General features: G+C 33.0%; 1 protein-coding gene across 2 annotated transcripts; it reads right to left on the reverse strand.

The window, feature by feature from the left end:
- Positions 1 to 6,318: 6,318 nt before the first annotated feature.
- LOC105784257 (pectin acetylesterase 10) lies at positions 6,319 to 10,045 on the reverse strand. Of its 2 annotated transcripts, none has more exons than XM_052626136.1 (12): positions 9,450 to 10,045; positions 8,968 to 9,050; positions 8,600 to 8,729; positions 8,445 to 8,518; positions 8,146 to 8,232; positions 7,869 to 7,993; positions 7,707 to 7,767; positions 7,406 to 7,459; positions 7,222 to 7,299; positions 6,998 to 7,103; positions 6,771 to 6,916; positions 6,319 to 6,684 (listed from the first exon to the last, which is right to left on the reverse strand). In XM_052626136.1, exons 1-12 carry the CDS (start codon positions 9,637 to 9,639, stop codon positions 6,649 to 6,651), a joined length of 1,170 nt encoding a protein of 389 aa, XP_052482096.1. In that variant the 5' UTR covers positions 9,640 to 10,045; the 3' UTR covers positions 6,319 to 6,648. The 2 variants fall into 2 exon arrangements, with proteins under 2 accessions (XP_052482096.1, XP_012465543.1); XM_012610089.2 differs by having other exon boundaries at positions 6,319 to 6,697; positions 9,450 to 10,033.
- Positions 10,046 to 10,329: the final 284 nt, after the last annotated feature.

Consider the following 10,329-nt stretch of genomic DNA (forward strand, 5'->3'; position numbering starts at 1 on the left):
CAATATGTCGAGCTGACATTGACCAAAAGACTTGTCACACTAGCAGTTGAGCAAGCCGCGGCTAGTGAGAGAAATGACAAGGCCTGCAATCAGATAAAACACATGTTTTTACATCAAATTATGATAAGGGATAACACCATGGTGATGATATGCATAATAAGCCTTGTAACATACCTAGTCTCCAACAATGACAACCAGTAGTACCCTTGGTTGTCGTGGTAAGCCTTTAATGAACACGGAATATGTATCAACCAATGCTAATGACACACTCTATGGAGTCACTAAACCCATGACTGTCACCAAGTAGTTGCGAAAAAATTTAAAGGAAAATTGGAGATTGATTTATCACCCAACAATTGGTGAGCAACAATGAAAACACAAACATTATCTTCTATATCATTATATCTAATGAGCAATTGAACATTATAGTTTGTACCTGCAATTGATTGAACAACACCATAGACAAGGCAAGTTTAGACATTAGAAGACCTTATCCTATGGCAATTTTTTATCATTCAATAACTTCTGTTACTAGTGCAAGGGCTTTGAAATTGCAAGAACATATAAGGTAAGACGACCATGCCAGTCATAGCAAATTGGTACTTATGGTCTTGTACAAATGCTCCGAACATTGTGCATTTTATACACAAAAAAAGACACATTTTTTGCATTTTCATTCACCTTGTGAAAACTTTTAACAGAGGAAGGAGAATAACAAATAATTTCAATCTGAATAGAGTCAAAAATAAGAAGTCCGAAAATCCAGCCTTGGATAACAAATATCATCAGCAAATAAGTTATACAGGTTTCTTCTCACTGCAGTATGGTAGAAAAAAACTTTTATTGCCTACACAGGATGGAAGATGCTAACTCAAGCCTTAAAATAGTTCATACATCAGAAGCTACATGCGAGCCAATGGCACCTCAAGAGGCATGAAACTTTACACAGTTAGAATATTCACATTTACCCCTAAAGTTCAGACTTCAAACAACAGAAAATGGTAGATGAACTAGCTTTTTATAGTGTCAAACATGTTGCATTGCAACAAAATATTTCAATCAATATAATGTGATTCATTAATAAGATCATTTTGCTACAAAGATTTTAATCAATCCAAGTCTGAATTTTCCTTTTTCAGATGAACCAGCAAGCTATCTTCAGATCAAATCTTGGGGTATCAATGACGGTGAGGTTAGGACAGTGTGCAAATTCAGCTTTCATTACAATTGGCTTAGGAAAAACTGAAGTTTTAGTCTTCTTCAGAAGTGCCTCGGTTCTTGATTTTATGACATCCGCAATTGTTGATGCTGAAACAACTGGACTTCCATATTCTTTAGAATCTTCTTCCTGTTTTCAATTGTCAATTTTAAAAACATAGGAAGCTGCTCAAATGGAGCATTTACTCAATGAACACCCAGATGTTACAGAAAAAAACTTTTTTCTAGCAAACATTAACCCTATAGTTTAAGATTATTCAGATCTAAAAAAAATAAATCCTTGGTAAATAGATACATTATCGATATTTAACAAAATTGATCCATCTAATTTATTATAAAGAAAAAGCCTTAAATTTTTCGATCATAGATTCTAAATACTTCTTTTGATTATACAATTTGAAATTCTTCCATCCAAAATCCAGTTATTACTTCATATAAATTAAATAAACACAGATAAAAGCCCGATTCAGCATATAAAAAATCAATAAAAAACTTTAAATAGAAACATAAAAACAAACCCCCTAAAAATAAAGTTATTAAACCAAAAGCACCCAACTCTAAAAGCAAAAACCACCTGAAAGCGACAACGAGGCTCAAGTGTAGAACGGTAATGAACCATCTGCAAAATGAGAGGTTGACGAGTACCCATTTCAATTTCACGCACATTGAAATGGAATCCAAGCAAAGCTTTAATGAGGGAACTTTTTCCATCAGATTGACTGCTGAGGGCTACAATTTTCGAGAATCGACAACTTCTTTCCGAAGGCCACTGCCATGGCTTGGAGGCGATTGTAGGCTTTAAAACAGGAAAGGGAAGGGGTAGGGAAAAGGGGTAGGGGAAAGGGAAGGAGAAAGGGAAAGGGGAGAAGAATGGGTCATTTTCCGGAAAATGTCTTACCGAATTCAAAACGGTAAGACATTTTCCTAAAACAAGAACTCTTTTTCCCGTGTTTTGTAAAATATTTTACAATAGGAAATCATTTTCCGCCAATCAAACACTGGAAAACTTGTAATTGATTTTCCGAAAAATCAATTCCGCCAATCAAACAGACCCTTACTGTAGTTGCTCCGGTAACGAATGTAGCATCCAATAACTCGAACTCGACGATCGGGTTGGGTAAATGGTGTTACATAATTAAAAATGATTAATTATTTAATTAAACCTTAATTAAGGTATATATAGCCAAGTTAGTGGATGAAATATGAAAACTTCATCTTCTCCACTGTCCACCATCTGAAACAAAAGAAGAAAAACTCCATTTTTACAAGTATACATTTGACCATCAATTTATTTAAGGTAACCATGTCTTTTTCGTGTAATTTATAGATTTATGATCATGGAAGCTTGATTTAGCTAGCCCATGTATCAGTTTGTTCAATTGTTGAATTTATGGTAAGTTGCCATTGTCTAGAAATTGATGAATTAGGCTTGAATTTGATATATATTAAGCTTAGATCATGATAAGGACTAAATTTTAAAGCTAAATAATATTTATAGTTAACTTTGTAACATTAGGGACGAAAATGAAAACCTATCATGAAATTATGCCATGAATAGAAATGATACGGTCCCTAATGAAAGAATATGAAATCATATTTTGATCTGATGTTAAATATCAAAATAAATTCATATCCCGACATAGGGACTAAATTGAATAAAACATAAAATATGCTTAGATTTTTATTTGAATGTGCATTGAATGAAATTTGATATCAATTATTTTTTGAATTAGTGTGTGTAGCTAAAGACAATGTTGGGCCATTAAGAGGGAAAAGAAAAGCGAGAGTTGTCGACGAGTGATACAAGGATTTAGTTTGTAATTTTATGATTCGAGATCAATATATATACTTGTTTACATATTCATGTTAATTTTCATGAATGAGTATCGATGTGAGTATATAATTGTCGTGTGAATTGATTCATTGTGATTGATATTGAATATCGAGATATTGGATTGAATTGAACAAAATAGAAAGTAGCATGATTTAATTGATACAGGCTATGTAATATGAAAATGGATTAAACTATGCTATATTGTATTGGTTATATACATGTGAATTGATAATGAGGATATGCGATTTGGTTATATAATGAAATTGAAATGTTGGTTACCCTATTAGTTGTTTGGCCAGAGTCGGATATAGTTGGCATGCCATAGAGCTAGGTAAATTATTAGAAACCATCGTCGCTGGGCAACTCGAGGTGGTAGAATGTACATATTCTAGTATTCATTATTGTCAGGCAACCCGGGATGATAGAATAATTGTGAAAGCCATCATTGTCGGGCAACCCAGGATGAGAAAGTAATAGATCCACCTATCTTCCCTAAGTTTATGTCAGGTTAATAGGGTTATAAAAATATGAATTGATTATATGTTAATTGAGATGAATGTGATTAAATTAATACACTTGTATATAGGTTATATGTGGAAAACGACAATATGTGAAAGACCATGTGAACCAGTTTAAATGAGCCTTGGAGGCCGAATCGAATTTGAGATGAACTCGAGAAAAAGAATTGAATTGTAAAAATAAATGATCGAATAACCTTGAATGAAAATGATTTTGAATATCATATTGGTATATGAATTTATATGTGTAAAAGTTGAACTCAACAATGACAATATAGAACGATCGCAAAGCAATAAAGAAAGAAAAATAAGAACACACAGATTTAACATGGAAACCCTTTTGAGAAAAAACCACGGGTAGAAGAGAAGAAAATTCACTAATGTCGAATTCGAATGATACAAGAGGAATTTAGACTACATCTATTTATAGGTTGAAAAAATCTTATTCTAATCAATGTCAAATAAAAGCAGTGCAGTAAGGTTGAAACACCTTATTCCAATCAATATCAAATAGAAAAAGTGTTCTTCTATATGGATTCCACTTGTATAGCTTGTACCATACCACAGGGCCTAAAGGCCCTCGCACCACCGGTTGCGACCCCAGTCCAGTTTTATGCTTAATAGGGATCTGTGATGGCTACGGCCTTCGCCCCTACAGATCCCCTTATTTTGCCACTGTTTTTTCTTTAACAAGAATTTGGGTCACACAACTCTGACAATATATATGAAATTGAATTGAATATGTTTGCATCTTTGTTAGTAAAAAGGATGACATAAAATGTTAGTTGATTATCAAATGAAATGGTGTATGAGAGTGACATTTGAGTATTGAATATGTAAATTATTGAGGTTGATTTATAACACATATTGATCGAATTTTTATAGTGAATAAGCTCATTTTTGTGACTTGAATCATGAAAGTATTACTGAGCTTTATCGCTAAGCATACAGTTTTTTTATTTTGTGCGCAAGCTTAGATGGATCTCGAAGTCCCATGACGTGATTCAACATCCAGCCAACAATCCTCAAGTAAAAAATGTTTGTATAGCCCTTTTTTGTTTTAATATATGGCATGTACCTAGATTTTGAGTCAGTTTTGTATATTAAGTGATCATGTTGATATTTAGATTACTAATGCATAATTGATATGGATAAATGATAATGAAAATGTTATGTTAAGTATGGAGTCAAGTATGGAGAGTTACCGTTGTAATTATAAAATTTATTATTATTGTTCAACTTTCTATTAGAATGTTTAACGCAACAAATTTTCTATAACAAGCAAAGTAATTTGATGTGTTGAATATTTTAATTTGTACATAATTAATGTTTTGATAGTAGACTAGATATAAGGTGGATTATGTCTTATCCCTCGGTGGCAATTATGCAGACTATGTCTTGATATTTTAAAAGACTTGAAGAGTCAAAGCATTTAAAAAATAGACTTCCTTATCCCATTTTTTAATAGCATGGATTATGTTGGTGTTTATTTATGGCACACACGGATTAACTTTAGAGATTGTTTTGTTCTAGTCAAAACTCTTTGCATTTTCTTGGAGATGAGAGGGAGACTGAATGCATGTACTTTGATTATCTTAAATCAATAATTGCACAGTTTAATTGTTAAATAAATTTGGTGTGTTGCTACTCTTTACTTTCTTATCTAGTTCGCAAAACAGTATTACTGCATTCCTTGTTATACCAACTAATGCAATAATAGTAAACTCCAAGAATTTACTATATATTGTTAATTTATAACTATTTATCTTTAAAATTATTAAAGTTCAGTAATTTATTATTTGAATAATTTTATGGGAATAACTTACACTAAGATGATCTTAAAAATTAAGGTTTTTAGGCACCAATAAAATTTTGCTACATCATCAAATTTTAAAGACATGAAATTATTATTATCCACTCATCTATAGAGAAATTATTTTATGAACCCTTTCCACCACATCACTCATGGTCCCTTTTCAATTATTTGATAATATTTCAACAATTTTTTCCATGTCATTGACACGCAATTTTGGTAATTCTTTTATCCTGAACCCTAAATCCAGAATCCCATACCCTAAACCCAAAACTTAAAACCCCAAACCCGTAACCATGAATCCTTGAACCCAAACTTATAACCTCGAACCCTGAAGTAAAATAATTACCAAAATTATGAGTCAATGACATGAAAAAATTACACAAAAATACTAATTTTTTTTAAATTTGTTGGACAAAATAAAAATATATATTAACTAATGAAAAAATAAAAGAATAAAAATTTATAAAAGAATAAAAATGTTTGTTTATAATCTAAAAAGTAATTATTTTAAATAATTTAATTAAAGTTAAATTAAAGGAGAAGATATTAGATATAGATGAGTGTATAATAATACTTTGTTATCTTTAAAATTTAATAACGTGACACTATCTTATAAGAGGATGATATTAATATAATTTATTTCCTAGTTTTATTAATATTTAAAAGCAAAAAGTGGAAAACTTATTTAAAAATATGTAACTTAAAAATTATATGTTGGTATATAATCAACAATTGATATCAATCATAAACTCCTTCCTCCCCACAAAATTTGCCACATTTTATTTTTAATGGTAAAAAATGTGAAATGGGACTGAGGAAGTATTATATTAGTATAGTTTTGTTAGTTGTTATTGATCATTTGTTACCTAAGAAATCTGCCGTCCGTCCATCCATCCATTCAAATATCAAGCTTGGAAATATGAACAGACATCTTGGGAATATGATAGGCTGACTCTGTATTTATCAACAAGTACTAGACATGCCATGCCATGATTAATACATTTCTCACATATGACAGCCATTCTCAAACTTTGTCTGCATTCGGATTGGACACATTCATCAAACCAAGGTTTTGTAATAAAATTGAATCGCAAATTGCATTTTTCACCAACCTTCCTCTAATTATTGACTTGGCATTCCCCATTTCCTTGAATTGCAGGGTGCTTCAAATAATATGTATAACTAATAATATATGTACTTGTCTCATTTGAAAACCAGATTGTGGCAACTCTTGTCACATGGGTACGGACAATCAATGATCTTCACTCCTGCTCTGTCAAAATACCAATCTCCAACAGCTATTGCAATTGCCTGCCATATTATCCATTATCCATTACCATTATAAACTCATCACACAATGAAATCTGATATGAAATACACACACCTTGTTTCTAATTTCAGGGGAATTAGCAGCAAACCATGTGTCTTGTCTTTCTGTTTGGCAGTGAGCAAAACACGAATTTATAAACAATCCGTTCTCTCTAGACTGTGAGAACCCTTTGATTGCATTAAGCATCTCAATTCGGAAGCCTGATTCACAGAAACATAGATTTGTTTTAGCTGGAAAAACATTTGTCTATCAAGCTCAAGCAATTTTACACGGGAAATCACCTTGTAAAAACCTCATCTGTGATGCAGAACATTTTGCATGGTTCAATCTGCACTCATGCCAATAACCATGTGGATCAGCCGATGGTGGAGCTATGCTGGATTGAATCTGATATCAAGGAGCAAATTTATTCATCTATTTTGTTAATCACGCCTTGCAGACTTCAAATAAAGCACATAGCAGTATGCCTTATGATCATATCCTAGTTTACAGACGAGGATATTACCTGCCATGAATCATATGCTGCATTGAGAATAAACAGTGGAGTTCGGATGTTGCTGATTAGGTTTTGAGGAAAGAAGCACTGAAAGAAGCAAGTTTCGGTCAAGTGACTGATCGAGCAAGAGAATATATTTGTCTTAATTACTCAAATTATATTGGTCAGAAAGAAATCAAAAGAAGAGATATACTGAAGTTGGATCACTGTGGATGGTGCATATGCGTGGCAGGTTATGTTGCACACCCTGTGTGATGAACAAGAAGATTCAAGCATTTAATAATCAAAATTCTGTAAAGCCATAAAAATTGGTAACCTTTTCCTTACTTAAATCATATATATTTTTTTATTTATCATGTGTCCAGATGTGTTTTTCATCAAATCTTTTGGCATCAATAGGGAAATGATGCAAGGGGATATATATAAAAATTTAATAACACAAACTAGGCATTATCTATCCGCATATGTGTAAAACACGAATATCAATATCAAACCTGCAACCCCACCACTCCGTTGTATAAACTCCTAAGTGTGCGACCACCAGAGACATCAACCCTACAGTCAAAGAGGATATAGAGAAAATATATTAAGAACTAAATAACCATCTATGTCTTGCTGGGGATTAAAACAAGACCCTAAAGGATAATGATACATACGCATCAAGGAATAGACCAGCATCACTCAGACACTTCACTTTACTAGTTCTCGGAAACATGTTCCTAAATTCATCACAGTGTAAAATTGATGCCAGACCCCCAGCAGAACACCCCGAAAGAAGAGCCTGAAATTATTTGTTCCTTGTTACTAAAAAGGAAATATGATAATCTGGCAACGCACAGCCTAATGCCTGTCATACTCTACCTCCTACTATCAAAATATAGAAATAGGTGGATCTTTTTGAGAAACATGTTGTAATCTAAGATAAATAAGAACCTGCTTTGCGTTGCGCATTCCTTTTGACATTAAATCTTCCATTGCAGCTAACCATATACGTTGGCCCCTAAATTGCAGCTTTGCAGCCTAAACACAGTATAGCCTAGTTTTTAACATATGGTTTGCACATAAAGAAGAACAAATTCGAAGATAACCTTACAGAGAAGCATTTATAAAAATCTACAATATAAAATAGTCAAATGTTTGAATAACTTGGAAACAATAACTATTATCCAGAAGTGAAGCAATCAAAATTGGTATTATATGGGTGAAAGCAAATGCAAGAAATTGGTTTGTACCTTATTTTCTGTGTCCCCAGTAAAAGAGGCACCATCACAATAACGAAGCTTTACTCTGTTCCAATTGAAAAAGTCTGCAATCTTAATGTGAAATTAGATAAGATATTTGAACAAGAATGGTAAATTTACTTATGGAATAAAGCTTAGGAGGAGACCAGGATTTTGTTCAGCCTTATCACTCAATATTCCAGTAAAGGGTATCTGCTTTTCCATGTACGTAGATGATCCTCGTCGTGTTTTTTTGCGGTAGACACAAGTTCTAACGTTATTGCACCATCCACCTCCCTGCCACAACATAATCGGCCTGAAGTCAGCATGCATCCAGAGTCCAGATCTTAAAGGATCAACTGAACCTAGATGCTTATAATAATGAAAAAGAGGAACATTTTAGAGGAACATACAACTTTTTCAGAATTTATCAGTCATTTATAGCTCAAGACCTCGGATTTTTTAATAATATCCTAGAATAGCTAAGTTGGAAAATGAGCTTCTATGTGTCCATTATTTCTCACAAACGACAGACCTCCAACTGAATGAGCCAGCTGTTTGCGCCCGATCCGTATCCACGATGCCAATGATAACCAGGCAATGTTCCATCCAGGCAGACTGCATGATCGAAAGACATTAGCAGGTAACTTATGACAGTTTCATTGGTTTCCCAGTAAAAGATTATGTATGAAGCTGAAGGTGTTCCTTCTTATTAATTTTCAGAAAGAGTTTTTCTTTTTTTTAAACATTTTGGTAAAGTAGAATTGAAGCTACAACAAGTATACAGGAAAAAGAAATTTATGTGAAGGAAATGAAGCAGAAGCAAACTTCAATTAACAGAATGACCGAAAGCTGATAAATAAAGGCATGATGATAATTATATTAGTGTCATTTTCATGAAACACAATTTTGTTTAAAAAAAAAAGAATCTAAATCCAGCAATCAGAACAGTGAAGTAAAATGTAAAGAATGAGCCGAAATAAGAGTGGGAAGGGAACGAGATATATGGCAATGTACCTGCTCCTTTAGCGCCAGCACTTGTAATAAAAGTCAGTCCAACCATGAGAGGATTGTAATTGAGTTTGGAGACTCCGTAGTCGTAAGCCTCAATAAGAGATAGCTCTGTTTCATTAAAATCTAAGAATCCAGTAACAAGTTGAAGAAAAGCAATTGCTATAACAATCCAAACCCAAGAGAGCTTCATCATTGTTTTCCTCTGCTCTCAAGATCTCGAGAGAGAAATTCAGAAAGGAAAAAGAAAAGCAAAAGCAAAAGCTTGAATCTTGCAGGTTGCAGCTGCCTATGTCAAGTTTTATGTAAGACAGACAGTAGAGGAGGTCAATTTTAGCACGTAATTAACGGCTTGCATAGTGTGCAGATACTATTAGGAAATGTTGATCCTTTTAAATGGAGGAGGTAATGAAGGTGGTGAGTAGATTTGGGAATTGAAGAGACGCAAAATGCGAAGAAGAGGGTATTTGCAGGGGGGTTTTGGAGTTTATAATACCGAGGCTGAGGGAGGAGCATGTATGAAAAATTGGAAATGCCAAATAGAATGGAGTAGCATTTGACTATTTGTAGACTCTAAGTGGACTAGAGGTGATTATATAAGTGAAGAAGCCCGTAGCACGGTGTGATACACCGGCCGTTGATTCGCCATTGACCGGTCATTAACCCTGTTACTTGATATTCTTCAAGTTGACCGGGCAAAGTTTTTGTTTTAAAACACGAAAAATTTTGTAATTTTATTAAGAATATTTACAATTATAAAAAATTTAAATGAATGAAAATGGTTCAATTAGCTTTATTTGATAAAATATTTTAATATAATAAATAAAAATAGTTTTGGACAAAAGATTATAAAGTTCAAAACATAAAAGTTATTTTAAAAATTCTA

The sequence above is a fragment of the Gossypium raimondii genome, chromosome 13, assembly GCF_025698545.1.
Source record: "Gossypium raimondii isolate GPD5lz chromosome 13, ASM2569854v1, whole genome shotgun sequence".
NCBI lineage: Eukaryota > Viridiplantae > Streptophyta > Magnoliopsida > Malvales > Malvaceae > Gossypium > Gossypium raimondii.

Excerpts from the sequence above, each read along its gene's own strand:
- LOC105784257 (XM_012610089.2), bottom strand. The coding sequence starts at position 9,639 with ATGATGAAGCTCTCTTGGGTTTGGATTGTTATAGCAATTGCTTTTCTT. Across the intron at positions 8,519-8,599 it reads TAAGGCTGAACAAAATCCTG|ACTTTTTCAATTGGAACAGA; the intron begins GTCTCCTCCTAA and ends TTAAGATTGCAG. Across the intron at positions 6,698-6,770 it reads CCCCTGAAATTAGAAACAAG|GCAATTGCAATAGCTGTTGG; the intron begins GTGTGTGTATTT and ends ATAATATGGCAG.